Genomic DNA, 21,051 nt, shown 5'->3' on the forward strand with positions numbered 1-21,051 from the left:
AAACTCCGCGGGAGGGGGGGGGGACGAGGGATGAGAGAACTGGGTGCCTACGCTCCTTGAGGGAAGCGTCGCCATAACACCCAGCGGGGCTGGGGTGGGCTTCCAGCATGGGGAGCCCCCAGCACCCCGATCCCATGGGACACGGGCTGCGCCGGGCCCTGGCTGAGCGTCCCCGAAAGAAGCAGCGGCCGCCCCTCCCTCACCAAGGGGAGGTGAGGGGGTCCCCGGGTCGGGGTTGGGCCCGAGCCCCCCCGGGCTCCCAGGCCAGGGTGGGAGCGGGTGAGGGTTCGGTTCCAGGGGGGATTTCCTAAAGCCCAGAGAGCAAACGCTGCTGTCAGCCCTGGCACGCCTTGCTCCTACGCTATAGTGCGTATCAAGTTCATTAATGGAGCAAGATCTGCTTCTCCCTGCAGGGGCTTAGAAGTCATTTAAGTTCCTACTGCACCTGCCGACTTTTAGCCTGGCTTCTCCTGTTCCAGGAATGGAATTTAAGTTACGTTAGCAACAGAAGGTTGTAGCAGGTAAAGCAGCTACTGCTTGTGTAACGCGGCTGCCAACACTTGCTGTGCTGGCTGATGCTGATGGCAGGTCGGCAATTCATTTGGAAGCTCGTCTACTAATTAAATTTAGATAGTGTTTTCTTTATTTTACACTGCCATCCTTCTGGACGGGGTTGCATCTGTTGTAAAATACGTATGTGCCTCTATAAATATATACGTTCTGGTACTGGATTGTCTGCCCACCATATGGGAGTCTTTCCCTGAATCTCAGCTTCTTGTCCAGCATTTTGATCAAAGTATTTGCAAAAGCAGATATTGGTATCTTTCACATGTCAGACACCGTTCAGTGTCTCAGGTTTAATGTTCATGCCTCAGCAGAAATGTTGCCTTTAGAAAAGAAGAGGGTTTTTGAAGTGTTGCTGTGTTGAATGACCTTGCTGCTGTCAGCATCTTAGTACATTCCCTTTATTGAGCATTATTTTGATTCAGGGTTTATCTTGAGGGATGTTAGAGAGTTAGTGTTTTGCCTTAGCTCTGCAGTCTCTGGTGTTGTGCAATTTATGCAACGTGCAATATGCTACACTGCCAGAAAGTAATCACCTTTATTCCTGTGGTCAGTTGAGTCTAGGATTTTGTACCAGGAAATCTGTGTTGTTAGCAGGTAAATTCAGCAGGCTGGATTACAGCACCCTGTAAATATAAGGTGAAATTTTTATTTCCCAAAAGAGTTCAGAGTCATTTTTCTTGCTCATAAACCCGGCGCTTGAAGGGATGTTGAATCCAGGGGAAAAAGGAGGATGCATCTCCTCAGGCCACTGTAAATATCTGTGCCTTGGCACTGCAATAAAAATGTGTTGCAGGCAATAATCACCTGTGATAAATTACATTTGTAGTGTGTAAAAATTCCTCTGTAAAACAAAAGCTGTTCAAAAGCTGTTGGCAAGCCCTGGTGGGGAGAGCTGGAGACACATTTTGCTTGATGAGATCAGAATTATTTTCAAACATGACATGGCTAATAAGGATTCAGAGTAGCTGGAAGAGGCACCCTGCTCTTTAAAGAGTCCCATCATTTCTGTATTTGAGGTTTCCAAGGTTGCCTCCAGCTCCAGCACTCCAAGTCTTGAAGAGTCCTCACATGTACACAAGAGTGTAGAGCTGCATTATAAGGTGGAATAAAGGTCTTTAACTCAACATTTTCACACTGGGCAGCTTGAGCTGCATGTCCTGTTGTGCCTTTTCTTTAGAGCTTACTCACAGCACCACAAGAAAACTTGTGGGAATCCTGAAAGGTGAATTCATGCTTCAGTTGTTGCACAGGTGCTCCCAAAGCAGCCACTGCAGTGCTAGGAGGTGGCACACGTGCCCAGCTGAGAAATCTGGCTCAGAGTGCAGGGAATCAGGCAGGGGGTGATGTGTGCCAAGCTCAGATTCCTCTTCAGGGACTGTCAGTATGGCCTTGTCCAGTCCTTGAAAGATAATTCATAGATTTTCCCCTGATGTTCCTCTCAAACAGTGAAAGAACCGGTGCCTATTACAAAAACTGTGAGGAGTGAACAAAGCTGTATTATGAAGTGTCTGATCAAAAATGGTTTTTTGCTCTGAAGAAATCAGACTGCTTGCATGGCTCAGCAAAGATTGCAGCAGCATTGGGGTGTCTGTGATGGAGACATCAGCACAGGGCAGAATCAGCTGTTTGATTAGTGACAAGCTGGGCTAGACACAAAATTGCAGCAGAAGATAAATGGCATTTACAACCCTATGAGTAATGTGCTGAGCTGTCCCTATGGGTATGAATATTTCAGAGATCACCCATGTTGGAATTGAGCAGTGGTTCAAAAGGAACCCAGGTCTGAAATTCACTCTTATCACCTACTATTGGCTGTTGGATGAACAGCCCTCCCCCTGCAAGCTGAAATGCAGAGATCAGCTGAGGACATTGTCCTTATGGCACCTCTCTTGAGATGCTCATTTCCACTTCCTCCTCTGCACGTGAGTGAATAGTCTGAAGGAATCACATTCCTCTCTGCTGAGCCTGCTCTCTGTGATAAATGCCAATTAGTAGCAACAGTTAAGAATTACAACTTCTGTCCCTACCAGGGAATAATTGGAATTAGGCAAGAGAAAGTGAGGATGGAAACACCAACAGTGTTCAATGCTGTTCACTCCTGCAGAGCTCTCTGCAGGCCCAGCTCTGCTGGCATGAGGTGTTACTGAGAAAGAGCAATTGTTGCTTCACCTGTGAAGGGCAAACAAGGCTAACTGTGAGGCAGAGGTGATATTCCCTGTTTTTCCTCCTGCTGGAAAATAAATCTGGAAAGTTATGATAGTAACACCCTCAGTTCCCAGAGCTTAGCTGGTAGCAGGGCACGATTTATGGGCTAAGTAACAGATTGGGGCCACATTTGCATAAGAGAGATGGATGCTGCTGTAAATGACACCTTGCTCTCTGCAATGCCATAATTACACACTTTATGGTCTGTAAACACCATGGTTAAACACAACTGAGCCCAAGCCCATGCTAACCTGTGTGTGTCTTCACCTTACCCATGCAAGCAAAGCCTCTTACTGGTTGAGGGCACTGTGTAGCAAGAGTTGGAGTAATTTTTAGACTTAGTACAGCAACATGAAAACTGGACTGCTGGTTTTTTGCCAAATTCCACAGTAACCTTGTTGCTTTTAACAAATACACCTTTGACCCATTCAGTTGCACTGGCAGTAGCTGTTTTGTGCTTCAGCCATGACTTAGTGAATTATAAAAACTACATATCTTTAGGGTGTTGGTGGCTTTTTTGTTCTCAGGTACAACAATGAAAAAACTTAGAGAGATGCAGGGATGTGTCCCACGTGCTTAACTGAGTAACAGCATGCACATACACACAGGAACACTGCCAGCACTAACAGTGACATGGCACTGCCTTCACATGACTTGTCTGGGAGGGGACAGCAGCTCCTGCTTGGAAACACACCCCCAGTGCCCTGGCCTAAACCCTCATAAAGCTTTGACAGCAGTCATGAAAAGTGAGGAGTTGAACTCTGGGCTCTGAATAGACACAAAGGACCTCTCCTAGGCTACCATCAGCAGGTGGTGAGCAAAGAACAGGCAGCCAGAGTTCAAGGGTGCTTGAAAAGATATGATAGAGACTTTGAGGAAGTCATTAAAAGGCAATGTCGTGTCTGTGTGAAGTCCATTGTCAGCTTTTCTAGGAACAGGGTTTCCCTTAAAACCGTGCAGTGCTTGGTAGGACATCAAACACCACGGCTGGTCCTGTGTCTGTCCACACAGAGGGGCTGATATGCAGCTGTTCAGGTGACCAGGTAAGTGCTCCTGTGTTCTTTGTTCTGTACTGTCATGGATAGTCACAGCCTTTGTTCTCCCAGGAGCAGTTGTGCACTGGCTGTGCTGTATAAAGGTTGATTTCAGTGAGGGAAGAGCTACACCAGAGGCTTCAGGAGGAAGGCACAAAAATCCCAGGGAGCTGGGGTGGGTGGGTGCCTCCATCAGAGCAGATGGAGTGTTCTGAGCTGTGCCTGCCATGCAGGTCTGGCTGCTGGCAGAAGGATGCAGTGCAGGGAAAGGGCACCTGGGCTGCCTCAGCTTGAGGCTATCTGAGCACCAGAAGTACAAGAGAACAGCAGGCATGGGGCATAAATAATAATTCATGTGTTTAAAAAATGTAAAAAATAAAGCAGGGTTTTTTTCAGATTATACTCAGATTATATTGAGCATTTTAAAACATGACTTAGACCAACTAGCTTTTTTTCAGTACCAGAAGTGGAAAATTCAGTGAAAACAAGATCTGTGACTTAATGAACAGTTTTTGGGTAAATGAAGTTATACATGGAAATAATAATATAAAAAATGTATTAGAATTCTTCTTTGACTAGTGTACGTTTCCCCTTTAATGTCAAGAGACTGATTGGGAAAGCAATTACTTTTACTCTTTGGATCAAATTTGCTTTGGATCAAATTTGGTGTTAACTAATTAGAAATAACTGGAAAGGAAGTTCTTTTTTAGGCAGGACTAGTTCTAGCTGATATTTGGAAATAGCTGCAGGCAGCTGAGAGCTTCAGTGGTTGATTTGGGGCTGTAAAATATGCCAACATGAGAGCAGTGCCAAGCAGCTGAATGGCTTTTTGTTTGCTGAAACAGCCATGGTTACATGAATGGGTTTTTAATGTATTTGGTGTATTCTGAATCAGGAGAGGCATTATACAATAAAAAAGGAGTAGATAATGAGATGTTGGGGAAAACCTACTCTATCCAAATTTTTCTGGGTTTAATGTAAATAATGTAGAATTTTATCCTGAAAAGTGGCTTAATAAAGGCAGTGTTTTAAACAGAGGGCAAGCAGATGTGGCAGCTCTGCTTTGAACTGGAAATCTTTACCCAAGCCAGCCTTCTGTCATAAACTGATTATTTTAAAAAGAGTACTAGAAATGTGATTGCAAACTTAACTCTTTCCTAAATGCACAGAGTATGTGACTCAATCAAGTAATAGCTCCTTCTCCTAAAAACTCAGAGTCACATTTTCTACAGTGCTCTGCCCTGGAGCTCTTCACACGCAAGGGTGTCAGCAGGTTTGAGTCAGCAGTGCTGGATGGAGGAACCTCTGGAGCATCAGCCTTCCAGCTCAGTGAGGTTCCCCTCTCACATCTGCCTCTCCTAATCTAATCTTGTCTGCTCCAAAGTCATCAGAGCAGAATAATCTCTTTAACCACAGAAAACTATGGCCAGCACTATTTACTTTACTGTCCCAGCAGAATAATTGGATATTGCTCTTTTCAGCTCCCTGCTGGGTGGTTGTAAAGATAGAAATGTGCACAGCTAAGAGCAAATAATAGGAGCTATAACAAAAAAATTCCAAGTGGAAAAAACTTACAGTGAAGGTTGTCAAATACTGGAACTGATTTGCCAGAGAAGCTGTGAAATCTCCCTCTGTGCAGACACTCAACTGTTCAAAGCTCTGAACAACCTGTTAAGAAATCTGGAATGGAGCAAAGCCTCAAAGGAATGGATTATTCAAGCCTGACATATTTCAAGCTTTAGTAGTGTTTTCTTGGAGGCAGTGGGCACACCTGCCCTGAGAGGACCTGTGTGACAAGATGGGCATGTAGTGGATGTTGGGTAACAGATGTGATGAGAAGGTCTTTTAAAAATTAAGATAAGATCAATTTAAATTTGGCCTGTGGCATGTTATTTATGCTGCTCTCTTCAGGCTAGCAGGTTATTTTTGGTTGTTTCTTATGGGTATTCTTCATCAGATATATCAGAGTCCAACTGTATTTATCAATAAAGATGTGGTTGGCAGACAATATATGAGAGGAAAACGGCCTGGCTGTGGTAGCTCACACAGTGCAGCAGTGAGGAGCTCTGGGTCTGGGGAAGGACAGGGAGCCCTGGGACGCTGCAGGTTCCCCAATACATTCTCATTTTAAGCAATAGCACCTTAGGACACCTTTCATGCTAACATTTTGGGCCTAAGGAGACAAAGTGAACTTGGATCTGGTTTCTTTTTAAGACTGCTACCAAAACTTAGCATTTCCCATAGGAGTACATCCAGCCCTAGTGTTGAAATACAGGGCTGGGAGTTGGCCTGAGGGTTTCAAGTTTCAAATCCCTTTTTGCCTTGATTTTCTTTTTTCCTTCTCAGAACTGTCGAACATCAGTTTCTTCCACTGAAATGTGTGGTATGGTGGGCTGGCTCTTTGTGTCTGTGAGTAAGCAGGAAGGAGGTGTCTAATTTTACTGTCTCATGCCCTTTGACCTGCATACTAATAGGGAATGTAACAGAGCTGGGAACACCTGTGAATAAACACAGTTGTATTTGTAAGAACATACCCAGAAGGCTATAATTTCAAATCTAAACCTCCTGACTGATACAGGATTTCTTTTTGACAGTTTATTCATCCTTTCTGAAACACTGCAAGAAGACTACTCCCAAGAGGCTTCCCTCCATCATCAAGGTAATAGAATATCATCTTCCTAATGAGTAATTTTCCAACTGTTTGTACCCTAGACAAGAATATTTGATCCTTCTCTGTGCTTGCCTTTGTGCTTTAGGTAACAGTTTGCCTGTGCTTGAATATTCTACTGAGTAGGAAAAGCAAAATGGATTAAGTTCTGCAATCCTCAGTAATCTGGCTGTCATGTTGTTAGAAGTTGTTTGTTATTAAAGACCATGTGAAACCAATAAAATATTAAGGAATGTTTTGTTAACTTTTGCTAGTTATATTTGATGATAAGACTGCAGAAATACAATTATGCAATAATCCCTAGGACAGCCAGAACGTGACCTGAAATACAGAACCCCTCATGGCCATGGCCATGCAGTGAAGCCCCAGCAGCTACTCAGACCTTGGGTTTGATTTATTTTTTAAATTTCTTTCAACAAAAGCATTAACAAATGGTCAAGCCAGAGCCAGATGCAGGGAGATTCATTATGAGATGGCCACATGCCCATCTAGGACTTTTAACTCCCTAAGTGACCACAGCAGGACTTGAAGCAAAGATTATTTTCTCACTTATCATGTTCTTAAACTGTAAGTCAGAGTTTGAGTGAAGGCTGTGGGGCTCTATTGTGTTAACTCTCTGTGGCCCAAACTCACTTTGTTTTCATCCCTGTTTGTTTAATTGCATGTTGTCATTAAGGAAGAACATATGTCCCACATTATCATTTCCTTACAGCCTGGGAGGGGCTGGAGTAGCTACTGGGTGCTGCAGTGGATTCCCACACCAGTGACACAAGCAAAAGCTTTGGTTTTGGCTGTTCTCCCATTTTTCCTTGATATCCTTGCATCCTTAATCTTCTGAGACACTACTAACTCCTCAAGAAATAAAGGCATTTTTCTTCTCAAGAACTCAGTTTTGCTCCATGGCCAACACACAAAGGATGGAGCAGGACAGGACATGGCACAGAGAGTAAATATTTTACACTTTTAGCACTGAATTACAAGTAGAGATGATTTGCTGTTGTCTGCATCATATTCTGCCACTCTCCAGCTGGCCACAGTTCACTTACTTGGATCACCTTTTATTTCAGATGGAAGCCGACCCTGGACATTCCCCCACAGCTAAGCTGCAGAAGCAGGTAAAGGCTCAAGCTCAATGTTTGAAGGAAGCTCATGCAGGTGCTTTGAAGGCTGAATGTGTTGAATCACCTTCTAAGAGAAGTGACAGACACATCCTCATTCCCAACATTTTTGCATAATTAGGAGCTCATCTCTTATCACTAAAGCAACACTTCCCCAGCATTTTTTCCCTTGCAGCAGCAAGTGGGGAAGGAGCTGTTAGCTGTGCTGGGGTGGCAAGAGCCCACCACAGTCCCCCAAAACCAGAAGCTGTGCCACCTCACTGGGCCTGGTCCTGCTAAACTCTTATGGCCACTGATGTGCCCCAGTCTCTTTACCTTGCCAGCAGCAACCCTGTTCTGCACTTAAGGACTTTGCCAACTTCTACAAGCACTTTAAGAGCAAGAACTCAAGCAATCCATGAATTAGTTTGGAAACTACTGTGCTGTAGTTGTTGGCATGAGGAGAAATAGGGTATTAAGCACTTGGACTTGATGAACAAGATTTGTTTTCTATGTAAACTCCTCTACTTCTACATCTCATGTAATTATAGTGTGTGGGATTCATGTAATCACTTCATCATATGCAATAAAAACACAGCCTCAAAACAAGACAGTTTCTAGCCAAAGGGCTGTTAAAATAGCTGAAGTGCTGAACTTTAGCTCCTCTCTGTCCTGTCTCAAAGCAGGACATGCACAGTGTCTGAGTATTAGGAGTTAAAAGGGATTGAAACTCTTGAGCTAAGGGGTGTTAAAGCAACTGAAACCTTATTTGGGCTAATTGGAAACTCTGACATTTGTAAGACAATTTTTGTTTGGTATGCTCTTCATCCCAGGAGAAAAAGGATTTACAGGATTTTCCAACAGATTAATGTTAAAGAGCTCAAAGCTTTCTATAACTTCTGTAACCTTTTTTTTTTTTTCCTAAAGAATATGCAAATGATAGTCCAGGGTCTAAAGATTAAGAAAGTCTTACATCAGCATACATGGGGCATAACATGGATGCAACTGGAATTGTGAAAGTGCTGAGAGAGCAGATCTCTGGTCCAGGATCCAGCAGGCACCATCTGATGGTGCAGGAGAGGCTTTTGCCAGCCTGGCATTTGCACTTCAGTACCCCCAGTGATAACAGTGGCAGCTGATTGCACTGCTCTCCTATCGACCCATAGGGTTCACAGTATCAAACTGTAGGGCAAGAGTCCTGTCAGTTCCTTCCTCCCTAGCTGCTTTTTCAATTCAAAAGAAAAAAGGAGGTGATAGGAGGAAGGGGTTGATTGTTTGTTTTAGTAGTGAATGTTTCAGTCAAAAAGTTCTGTCCTGGGACAAATAAATATTGCTTATAAGTCCTGGGCCACCTGCAATGTTCTGTAGCTGTTACAGAATCTAAAAGCCATGTAAAGAGGATTCCTTTATATTGCATTACCCTAAACCACCTGCATTTGGCATTTCTCAGAGCTGCCTCTCTTGTTTGTCCTCTCTGACAGGAGGTGAGCAGGACTGCAGCTATGAATCACACTGTGTTCACTCCAGTCTGTTTGTACAACACAACACCACAGTTAAAAAACAGGAAGGACAGAGGAATGAAGAAGACAATAGCTGTTATTATACTCTTGCATTGATTTTTAAAAAAAAAATTACTTTGCAGATAGATATAATTCATATTCACTCACAAAACCCAAATTAATTGCACTCCAGAACAAATTCCAACTTGGACTACTCCAAAAGATAGATCATTAATTATAAATTTGTTGTATATAGACAACTTTGTTTTGAATATTTAAATATTCAAATATATTGAATAGTGCTTTTTGAATATACTTCTTCCTGTTTACCAGGCCATCTGAGTACAGCAGTTCTAGACTGCTGTGGGGAGAAAACACTGCATCCTGGGAGGGAGAAAATACTGAGGGAGGGAGGTGCTGAGATGGAACACCATTCCTTATTGCTGGTGTTCCTTTCCCACTGCTCTGAGTTATCCAAAAGCCCCTGGAGCTATAGCCCTCCAGGTACTGAGCAGTATGTCAAACAAAGGGAAAAAAAAATCAGTGGTCCTTTGGTTATTCTAAAGAAATTCCACATCAGTCATGCACCAGATCTCTGTAAGCATGACAGATGGATGATTATACACAATATCCCACAATAGCTTTGTTATTGTGTTCTTCAGAGCGTGTGTGAAGCTAAACAGGCCGTCACAGGACTGCCTTCATCATTTCAAATACCAAAAATGCCAGGGCAGGACACAGCAGCACGTGCTCACTCCGTCCTGTTGCTTCTCACAGGGAAAGAAGCTCTCAGATGCCTTGAGGATCAGTGCCTACGTCTTCAGTACAGGCCTGCTCATGTTCACTGCCCTGGTGAACGCTTCTTCTTGGTAAGAATGTTCAAACAAAGCAGCCTGAGGAGAAACTTTCTGTGGAAAGGGGGGAAAGTGGGTGAATAGATGGGCAACCAAGCACTGTTATTCCCACAGGTTAATGCAGAATATAACATTAGGCAATTTCTGGCAAACAGCATGGTTGGAGTTCTACGACTATATGGAGGGAGATGAGTGGACAATCTTCCTCATTGGTGAGTTTTAACAATGCTTCTCAGGAGAAATCATCCATGTATTATTGTATATTAATTGGAGACATGGACAAGCTTCCCAAACTCACTAACCCTCCCACTGACAAGCTTGGAAGGTACCCACAGCTGATGTGGTGCAGCTGTTCTGCTTTTGGATGGGGTCACAGTCAGGGTCCTGTACAGATTAAAAATCTGATCTTTTTGCTGCTACTGAAGTGGCTTCCCTGTGAAGACACTTTGCTCCTGTGAGAACTGAATGACTCAGTAGAACTATTTACTAAAAATGTAAATAAATTTAGTGAATTCTACTCTTGTTGTAGTACTTAAAAAACTCTTTTCTTTCTTTTCTTTTCTGATTAGCAGCTGGTGAACAGAACTGGTAGAGACTTTGCAAGGTTCTAGATATCAAGTCAACCTTATCTTACTTGGATTTAAAAGCAACAGAGGTCTCCCAGCCACCTAGAAAAGCCTTTTCTTAGCTTCAGTTATGTCAGGTTTCAACCTCTGAGACATTTGTCTGCTCTGACCTCCTTCCCATTCTTTGATCTTAATTTATGTCAGAATTTACCAATATTCCATTTTAAAGCATCTTTGGGCAGGGGACACACCCTTGGCACATCTGGGTCCCAGCAAGGTCCTCTGGGTGCTGTACCAGTGTATTTTGTTTCTGATTTAGCCATAGTTCCCAATTCACTCACACATCTCTGCCCTTTCCTCGTGCCACAGGGGCTGCATTGGTGCCTGCACTTGCTTTCTGGGGCTTCAATGGAATCCTTCTGGTGGCTGATGTAACAGGAAAGCCAACTTTCATTACTCGCTATCGCATTCAGCTGGGCAAGAATGATCCTGTAAGTACTTCTCACTCTGCCTTTCCTGCTGGCTGAACACTTCCTGCACTCTCTCAGGCCAGGAATGGGGAGAAGAACCTGTTATGCTTTTCTCTTACAGCTAGGTAGGATTCCAGGGGGATCAAGTCAAGTCTTGCATACCCACTGTAGGGAGGAAGGCAGATCCTGTTGTGAGGCTGCTGATCAGATCTGCATTGACTGCTTGTTAAAGAGCTCTTCCCAAAACCAGCTGCCTACAAATCATAAAGCTTTTCATCCTTCCAACTAAAACTGCATTGCTTCTTTCTTAGACTCAGGTCCTGACTTCTCTTTTGCAGGTGGACAGAAAGAAACTGTGGAAAGCCATCTACACAGCGCTGGGTAATCAGTTCTTTGTCTCCTTTCCCATGCTTGTGGCCATGTTCTACATCATGCAATGGTGGGAAAACACCTTCAGCAAGGAATTACCAACCTTCCAATGGTTTCTTGTGGAGCTAAGCATTTTTACTGTAGTAGAGGAAATTCTCTTCTATTATACACACAGGTGAGCTGAGCACAGGAACAGGTGCTTGATTTTCCTCCATGCCTTTAATTTTATACCCATACCCTACAACAGCAATAATCCTCATCCCTCTGTTCCACCAATCTTGTATTTATATGGGAAATCTACCCTCATAACATGAGGCCTTGCTGCTGCCAGCAAACAAAAATGGGTAGAATTTTAAAGGTGGAACAGCTTAAAAGCTAAGGAAGGAACAGAACAGGCAGTTTTTCACAAAGCATTCTTTGAAAAGAACAAGACTGACTATCCTGAAAGATAAAAATCTCAAAGGTCAGCGACTGATCTCTGTTCCCTTGTACAGCACCCACAAATCAGGGCCTGACTTCCAACACTGCAGGATTCCCAAACACTGACACCAACATTAGAGGACAGAACTAAAGGAAGGAGGACAAAAGAAGCAGAAGCAAGCCCAGTACTCTCAGAAATCTGTAGGTTTCCCTTTAGGACAAATGCACCCAAAAAAAGTAAATGCAGTTTTTTACCGAAGACCCATGGAACTGAAAATTCTGATTCTTTGACAGTTTCCTGTAGAAAAAGAACAGTGAAAGCATAAAGTGAGTCTTCCCCTTATAGTACTCCTAGATTTGAATAAATAAGTAATTCAGGGACTTTGATTTATGGGATTTATCTGGCCTGAGTTTATCATAAGCCAGCAGACACATTAATTGAATAAGGACTCAGTACAAAGAGCAAAGGAAGCAAGGAATCCTACACTCTTATTGCCAGCTGCTCTGAAATCCTTATGTTAGAGGAGACACAAGCAAGTCTCCTGCAGAAATTCTGTGTTCTGTTACTCGTTTTTTGCAGAGCTCAAACCCTGCCTTTCTGTTCCCTCTGCCCAGGCTTGTTCACCACCCAGTGCTGTACAAGCACATCCACAAGAAGCACCACGAGTGGACAGCGCCCATCGGCGTGGTCTCCATCTATGCTCACCCTATAGAGCACATAGTAAGTGGATTCTCCCATGGTCACCCTCCAGGTGCTGTGTGCAGTGTGATTTCCATGGCAAGAGAAGAAAATTTGCCCTTAGAGGCTTCTTCCTTAGGAAGAGGAGGCTGAGCTGCCCTGCCAAGAAGCTTGGCTCTAGGAGGGTTGCAGTAATTGTTTATTCTGGACTCCAGCAGCTTCCAGAGCACAGCTCCAAGGGCCTCCAGTAGACAAGGAACTGACTGGACAGGGCTTCCCATGAGCCCCAGGAGGACTGGGAGCACAGACAGTGCTTTCAGCAAGAGATAGGACAGCCTGAGTGATTGTGTGGACTTGGAAATCTGTCAGGATTTTTGTGGTGATTGCTGGCATCAGTGTTTGCAAGGAGTGTATCCCAACACCCCTGCAGCTGAGACTTCTCAGGAAAACACATCCCAGCTTCAAATATTCCACTTAAAATTCCATCTCCTGTTACCAATAGTCCTGGGCTGCTCTGAGGGTCTCCCCAACTGACAGCACAATGATTGAGGAGCCCAGCTGAGCTGTGCTGGTGCCTGCAGCTGGGTCTGGGCAGCCAGAGCCATTTGTGCCAGGGCAGATCACAGTGAAGAGCTGCAGCAGGTTTTGTCACATTGCTGGATGTGTCTGCAGGCCATGCCCTTTCACAGTGAGGTTTCCCAAGGGCAGATTCAGCATTATTCCAAGGTGAAGCTGAAATTCACACCTCAGAGTCCAGGGTGATTCGCTGGGATCATGCTGTACTCACCCAGGGTTTGGAGTCATGTCTAACTTCTACTGCAGGCTTATGGATTTGGGCTTTGGCAATGCTTTGCAGTAGAACTCTCTTATCTCTATTATTTCTTTTATTAAATAGTATTGTCATCTCTATTATTATTTGTTGGATGATTATGTAGCTTTAGTAAGGTGTTTGCAGAGAGATCTTCCCTTTACACTGCACAAAACAGGCCGGTGTGATGGATCACCAGGTGACAATTCAGCTCCTAGAGGAGAATCTGCTTGTTGTGGACCCATTAATGAGGTATTTTCTTCTCATTTCCAGGTCTCCAACACTCTGCCTGTCATGACTGGCCCGATGATCATGGGATCTCACATTGTTTCAGTCTCAGCATGGTTCTCCATTGCTCTTATAACAACAAGCATTTCTCACTGTGGCTACCACCTGCCCCTCCTGCCATCTCCAGAGTTCCACGACTTCCACCACCTCAAGTATGTCTGGGCACTGCTCAGCTTTCCCTTCTCCTGCCTCTCCACTGGCACCACTGGCAGGGAAAGCTCCTTTCTGAGGGTCAAGTGGGATTGCCTGACTCATGCACCAGCAGTGCAGCTCTCCAGTTCACCTGAGAGCAGGCTGAGTGCTGCCAGTTCTTAGAGCAGTTAAACTGGGATTTCAAGGCATTCCAGCCCTGTATAAGGACAGTTCTCTGCAAGGTTCTTCCTAGAAGTTCAGAATACACTTCATGTGATCTAAGGACAGCCAGGGCAAGTCACACAGGTAAAATAAGCGAGCCTGCCTGTCTGTCCCTCTGCCATGCACTGGGATCAGTAACACTGATCAGATTACACTGTGCCCAGACAATCACCATTAACCCTTCCTGACAGAGATTCCCAGCCTCCTGTGCTGCACAGAGAGCAGTTGCAGCACAGTTCAAGGATACACACCCGAGCAATGGAGAAACATTCCCAGCTCCCAGTGTGCCCTACATTCAGACATGCTGCCCAGAGATGTCTGTCCTGCTGCAGAACCAGCCCAGGGGACAGTTCTGTCACCACATGCCAGGACAGGGATCCTTGCAGAGCCCAGACACTCCGGGTGGAACAGCTGTGCCAGCTGGAGCACATCTGCTCCATAGCCCAGGACAGGCAGGTCTGGAGAGCACATGGGGCACAGTGACATGTGTGCCCAGTGCTCCCACAGCTCTGAGCTGCCCAGGAGAAACAGATGATGGCACCAAAGAGGAGCTGCACAAGGTTCACCCAGGCTTTGACAGAGCTGCCAGGGAGACTGGTGCAGAAATCCCATGGACAGATTATCAGGGCTCAGAAAGGAATGGACAGAAAGGGCAAAGTAACCTCGGTAACTTTGGTGATGTTTATCTGTGCTTGGTTCTCAGGTTCAACCAGTGCTACGGAGTGCTGGGAGTGCTGGATTTCCTGCATGGCACAGACAAAATGTTCAGACAGAGCAAAGCCTTTGAGAGACACAAGGTCCTGCTCAGCCTCACACCACTCTCTGAAAGCATCCCAGAGCCACCCAAGAAAGAGGAGTGAACCAGCCCAGCAGCTCTTGGCCAGCCTGGTGATGAGCAGTGAGAGACAATGATTTATGCCAAATAGTATTTCAATCAGGAAACAAATTCTTGTCCACACATAACAGTTGATGAAGCTGAAGTTAAATATGCTGCTTGGAAACGACTGCACTTTTGCTGACATTGTTTTCTATGTAAGACACTTATAAAAAAACCTGCTCTAGAAATCTATTTGTAAAATTTAATTGTTTATTTGTTACTTGCACTGTCCCCTAGTTCCATCTGCCTGTGCATGAGGCAGCTGTGTTCTGGGCCACATTGTCCCAAAGCCTCTTCCCCTGCTCCCCTCCAGTCCCCACAACTGCACCAGGATGAACCCAGCCCAGTTACCTGGCCACAGTTCCCTAGGGAGGGCAAGTCAGCAGAACAGAAAACCCAGGCACCACTGTCTTTTGAACTTTTTATTTTTATACATTTTTTTTGTATTAAAAAGGAAAAAGCATAATTACCACAAATTACAAAGGACTAAAGCATTACTAGAATAATGAATCACATCAGCCTAGAAAGCAGATACTCTGAATAATATTAATGTTATAATACAAGCTCTCATTCAAGTATTTTACATTTTTCTCTGTTCCTTTTATACGTGATGATGATCCTAGCACATGGGTCAAAGATTATGTACTATCGACAGAGATGGATCATGTACAGCAGGCCGTAGTAACAAGATTTTCCTCCCAGGTGATACATGGTCTGTGATGAGTCATTTTAAGTTTGTCTCTACTATAAATGCAGCTGAAGAAGGTTGCACACACTCTCTAGTTTTGGGAAACAGAAGGCTGAGGTTGGACACACAGGGTTTGAGAAGGGCCAGCACATGGAACCATCACCCCTTTAGCTCCAGGTGAGTGCAGAAGGCTGCACTCGCTGGGGTGCAGCTCAGTGGGTGCCTCTGAGCCACAGATCCAAAGGTTTCCAAGCCCAGTGGGGCCAGGACAGGCTGGGGGGAAGACAGGGAGCAGGGCTGCACCAGGGAGGCTTGAGGGACCAAGTGGTGCCCAGCATCCCTGCCAGGAGGGGCACCACTGGCACCAGCCACCCTGGCCCAGGGCTGACACCTGGGGAGAGAGCAGGAGGGCAGTGTGGGGAGCTGGGGGGGGCCCAGCTGGCCCCAGGGCACCCCCTGCTCCTCTGGAGCTTCCCACCAAGGGGATGTGCTTGTCACAGATACATCGGTCCTATGTTCAAGTGTCTGCAGAAAGTGAAACTGTAAACTACTCCTGGAAACGCTGCCCTCCAGCCATCCACTCCACACCACCGAGATGAACGTTTGCTTAGAAAAAGAAAAATGAAAGAAACTCTTTTATCTGTTACCTGTATTGGAATCTTTAAAAAAAGTCAGTGAGGCATTTAACATCAAGTGTAACAACTCTCTCAGGAAGAGCCCAGCATCCTTTTCAAACAGTGACAAGTGACATAAACCAGCCTCAGAGACAGGAGACAATAAGCATTGCAAACACAGCTTGCTACATTTACAGTTTTCCTTTTTTTTTTTTTTTTTTTTCCTTTTGATAAAATAACTGGGAAGGCATTAACAGCTAGAAGGCCCCCTCTGCACTGCCACGTGGAACGTGGCAGGACACTGAGGTTAAACTCATCAGTTTGTTACAGTACAACAATCAGTCCCCAGCAGGTGCCAAAACTCAGGGACCCCATGGGCTACAGTGACAAGGTGCCATCAGAGGTGCCAGGGGGCAGCAGAAGAGATGGACAGGCAAAACCAGAGCAGCAGCATCATTACTTTTTAATTTTTTTCCCAAATGAGCATGGCAAAGCAACAAAGCCTCCTCAGAAACACACCTTCCACCTCCACTCTAACCCCACACCACAGCTCTGTACCTGCTGCAGCCACCTGCATTCAGACAAGGTGACCTCAGCAAGGAGGAACTCCTGAGAGGAGGGGCAGGATGAGGAAGGCTCCCCTGACTCAGCCTCCCTCAGCCTTTCCAGAAGCAGCTGGGGCTCCCCCCAGGCTCTGGACACCAGCACCACGGAGCTCTCATGAGCTGAGGGACAATCAGCACTCACGGGAGCCCCTGTGCAACCTCTCAGTCCTCTAAAATTCAAGAAAGCACAACACGTGGTGGAGTGAGGCATTCAAACTAAAAGCAAGGCCCAACTCCCTCCTCTGCAGAAGGGCAAGAGCTCCCTCAAATGCAAAGCCCCTCTGGACAGCTGTCCCTTTACCCAGTGGGGACATGAGCCTGGCTGTGGCCATTGTGACCCATCTGGGCACAGACCAGGCACCCGGGGAGCTCCCTGCCCTCTGCCAGCCCCCACAGAGCTGGCATGGAGCAGGAGGGAACAGGTCTGTGCTCCCTTCCCTGCAGGAGCACAGGGCTGAGCCAGCAGCAGCTGCCCTGGGCTGTCACATCCATCTCTGCTCTGTCCTGCCCTGTCCCATGGCAGCAAAACAAGGCACACGGGCACTGGGACCACTGGGATTGCTCTTCTGACCCACCTTCCCCCGGGTGCACACAGCAGTGTGACAAACCACTGACCTGGCAGAGGGGGAAGGGAAAACACTTCCATGCCAAGACTAGATCCTCAGAATCAGAAATTTAAAATCACTTAAAATCAGTATTTTGGGAAATTCTCTGGGAAATGTCCTACCTCTTCTACAACCCAAGCAATTCCACAGTCTGCTCTACAAGCAACAACTCCATAGCAGCAGCTCATCCCTCCCCATTTCCTAAGAATTTGTTGCTGAAATGCAGACAATTGGCTTCAAGAGAGCCACATGCCAATGAAAGGAGCACAGACACAGCAGCAAGGATCACCTGTGGCACATCCAGACCTGCCTCCACTTGCAAACAACCAGCAACACATCTACAATGTCCTTGATCGACTCTCCAGCCTCCTCCTCAAAAATCTGGGACAAACCACCTAGAAATGTAACCTCAGAGATCTGACTCCAGCTCACAAGAGGGGAAATGCAGAGATAACAGTCACGGCCACAGCACTGTACAAGTGTTACTTTTGCCCATCCTGCCCAGTTCCCAGCCCACAACCCCAGAGCACTGCTGCCATAACAGAGACCCACGGCCTTGGATGGGCTGCCCTGCTGCACCCAGGCCTGGGAGTGGTACCAGCCGCAGGTGACATGGCAGGGCTGGACGGAGCAGGGCAGGGTCACAGCACCAGGGAACAGCCAAGGAGCAGCTCCCCAGCCGCTCAAACCCAGCTGTGCTTTCAATCCTAGCAGCAGTTCATGAAGCCACTCCAGTCAGACCAGCCCAGCTGCCCCCACAGGCAGGATGCTGGAGGCAGGGCCAGTTTGGGAAGGGACGGCCTCAGCCAGGGCCCCACAAGCACCCACAGCCACTGCTGATGGACAGCCTGGCCGTGCTTGCCCCTTGCTCCTGCTGCTCTCAGCTCCTGGCTGCTCCCACCCACCCTGCAGCCACACAGGGACAGCCCTGGAGAGAGGATGACTGCTCCCAGCTAAGAGAGAGCTCTGGATCAACTGGATCCCTTGGGAAAACTGTTCAGTACCAGCTTGTGACTCTGCAGAAAGGGCACCACACCAAGCTGCACCCTTGGAGTGCTGCATCCACACTGCACACAGGAGCACAGCTCTGGAGCTCACGGGGATGGATCCTGAGCCACAGCCAAGCCTGGTATGCCAGGGACCCAGCAGAAGGAGCAGGGTGGCAGCCAGGCAGGCAGGTCTGGCTGGACAGGAACACAACTTTCCAGTGCTACCCCTGGAGCATCTGCAGAGATAGCACTGGACATCTCCGAGATCTCACACCTGACACACGCCCCTCAAAGGATCCAGCTCACAGCCAGAGCCCACCTGGTGCTGGGAAAGGATGAATCAAGAAAATGCCACAGCAGCTCTGCAGTCACCCCCTGCCTCAGCTGAGTAAGGAGCTACACGGTGTCATCTCAGCCCTTGGAAATGCACAGGGGCTGTGCCCTGAGTGGGAGACTCCACGCAGGCGCTGCCACAACACAACACACAAAGAAACCCAGCTGAGAGCTCTCCTGTGCCAGGCAGGTCCCTGCTCACCCCTGCACAGGTCCCAGCAGCAGCCCTGAGCCAGTGGCTGCTGTGGGACAGCTTTCCTTTCCCAGGGCTGCCTCACTCCCTGGCAGGTACAGCAGAAGCAGCCCTCGCTCACAGCCAGGAGCAGCGCCCCAGCTGCTGGGACAGCTCCCTGCTCACCCCCAGCCACGCTGGAAGCACAGACAGGAGCAGAGGCACCTCCTGCCCAGGGAGGGCTGGGGCTGTGAGCAAGGCCATGACCGAAGAGTCGCTGTGGTGGGGACAAGGCTGCCACGGTACCAACACAGCGGAGCAGAGTCCTGGATGTGAGTGCCCTCAGCCCTGCCCCAGGAGCCTCAGGCCTGGCAGGGAGGCTCCAAGGCAGGGGAGGCATCCGAGCGAGCTGCGGGGTCACAGGAAAGGCCGCAGGGAAGATCAGCTCGGCAGCAACGCCGGGAGGAGTCTCTGGGCCTGGGGGAGCCAAGAGCCCAGCGCACCCCAGGCTGCAGGAAGCCAACAAGCCTCCCCGCTCCAGCTCCACCATAAGGCAACTTTTTTTTTTTGTGTGTTTTTGGGGTTTTTTTGTTTGTTTTTTTTCTTTTTTTTTTCTTCAGTAATATTTCCAAGGAAGAAAGCAAAGGGAGATGTGTCTTTTTTTTTTTTTTAAGAGTTTTTCTGTTGTTGTTTTAGAGGGGTTTGTGGGTTGGTTTTTTTTTTCTTTTATGTCATTTTTTTCCAAGGGAAAAGGAAGAGAAAAGCTCCTTCAGCAAAGTCCTGTCTTTGCAAGCGATGGGCATTCCTGGGGCAGCGGATGCACCGTCCACACAGGCTCGAGTCCAGGTGCCTGCCAGCCTCCCAGCCAGCCATCCTCGCAGGAAGGAGTCACAACAAGCCTATCCTCGGCAAAAGTCCTTTGGTTGACTTCCAAATTGTCCGTGACAGAAGGGAGAGGTGGACAGAGGGAGAGCCAGACCCTCGGGAAGGCGAAGACGTTGGGGAGAAGGGAGCAGGAGGACGAGGAGGGCGATGCTCCTGGGCAGAGGTGGCGTTGGAGAGGCCCCGGGGGCGCCAGCCGGGTCATGGAGGTCAGAGGCTCCGCAGCAGCAGCATCGGCACACGCTGTGGCTTCGGTCCCCCACTGTGGGGAAACCTCGCTCCTCCGAGCTTCCTGAGCGGCTGCCCCGCCCTCCATCCCAGGGGGACACACAGGGGACTCGTTGGGGCCACACAGAGCAGACTTGTTTTGGTAAATCCAGACGAACTTCTAGCAATAATTTAAAACTTGATATATATATATAATAATAAAAAAATCTCCCCTTTCCAACCCAGCCAGAACACATTTTTTGTTTTTTGAAGAGACACTAAGACATGAGTGTGTGCACAAGAGGAGAGAGAAGGGAAAAAGGTTGGGTCTGCTGGGAGCGGGTCTGGCTCTGGTCAGGGTAGTAATAGCAAAATGGTGTTTTGGATGCAGATCGTCTTTGCTTTCCAGCCACAAGAGAAGAAAATCGTGTGCGTTGAAGTTTCTCCCAAGCAGCCTATTCCTGGGAACCCACCTTGCAGCTCCCTTCCTGTCCCACCCCTCATGTCTGCCCCTCTCCGAGCCATTCCCCACCACCCCACCCCACCCTGGCAGGAAGCTGCAGCCTCTCTACTTCCCCACTGTCTGCGACTCTGCAGCTGATGGGGCAGGGGATTGCTGGCTCAGGTTTTTGGCATCCTCTTGTGCAGGCTGGCTGGGTGAGGCGTGGCCTTGGCTGGATGGGCACTGGCTGACCGTTTTGCTGGAAGACTGGGATGGGTAGCGCTTCCTGCCGTCTCCCCCTGACGTCGTAGGGTATCGCTTGTGTCCACCTTCCTCCCCCATGGGTGGCTGCAAGAGAAGCACCCCAGGATCAGCACAGCTTCCTCCAAATGCAGGTCCTGATCCCTCCCCTGGGATCAGCAAACAGCCTTCCTGCAAGCCTCCAATTGCAGCTTCCCTCTCTTCCTGGCCCACACACACTCACCCCAAGCACTCAGCTTCCCTGTCCCAATTTCCTGCTGCCACATTTGACAGAAAAAGTGACTGATTTCCACAAACTGACCACAATGGTGACAACTTGCTCTTAGTCACCTGCTTCCCACACAGAGGCACAATCCAGAAGTTTGGGAGCCAAAGCTCCACACAATGCTGGCTCTGCTCAAACCATCCAAGCTCCCTTTTCCTCTGGGACAGGCTTAGCCAGCTCCCTTATCCCACACTGAGTGAGTTTGCCATATTCCAATCCGGCAGTTTGTTCCC

General features: G+C 47.4%; 2 protein-coding genes across 7 annotated transcripts in view; one reads left to right on the forward strand and one right to left on the reverse strand.

Moving 5' to 3' along the window:
* Positions 1-17: 17 nt before the first annotated feature.
* FAXDC2 (fatty acid hydroxylase domain containing 2) lies at positions 18-17,632 on the forward strand. Of its 4 annotated transcripts, none has more exons than XM_014264728.3 (11): positions 18-212; positions 3,685-3,815; positions 6,401-6,465; positions 7,542-7,589; positions 9,848-9,939; positions 10,039-10,136; positions 10,860-10,981; positions 11,299-11,504; positions 12,365-12,470; positions 13,510-13,676; positions 14,582-17,632. In XM_014264728.3, exons 4-11 carry the CDS (start codon positions 7,542-7,544, stop codon positions 14,736-14,738), a joined length of 996 nt encoding a protein of 331 aa, XP_014120203.2. In that variant the 5' UTR covers positions 18-212; positions 3,685-3,815; positions 6,401-6,465; the 3' UTR covers positions 14,739-17,632. The 4 variants fall into 4 exon arrangements, with proteins under 4 accessions (XP_014120203.2, XP_014120204.2, XP_005483753.2 ...); XM_014264729.3 differs by having other exon boundaries at positions 3,696-3,815; XM_005483696.4 differs by having other exon boundaries at positions 3,705-3,815.
* LARP1 (La ribonucleoprotein 1, translational regulator) overlaps positions 16,255-21,051 on the reverse strand; it is a 43,909-nt gene continuing 39,112 nt past the window's right edge. For all 3 annotated transcript variants that reach the window (XM_074552207.1, XM_074552206.1, XM_074552208.1), the window contains one exon: positions 16,255-20,640. In XM_074552207.1, coding sequence (XP_074408308.1) covers positions 20,419-20,640 — 222 coding nt within the window. In that variant the 3' untranslated portion in view covers positions 16,255-20,418. The remainder of the gene's footprint in view (positions 20,641-21,051) is intronic.

Source organism: Zonotrichia albicollis, chromosome 15, assembly GCF_047830755.1.
Source record: "Zonotrichia albicollis isolate bZonAlb1 chromosome 15, bZonAlb1.hap1, whole genome shotgun sequence".
Taxonomy (NCBI): domain Eukaryota; kingdom Metazoa; phylum Chordata; class Aves; order Passeriformes; family Passerellidae; genus Zonotrichia; species Zonotrichia albicollis.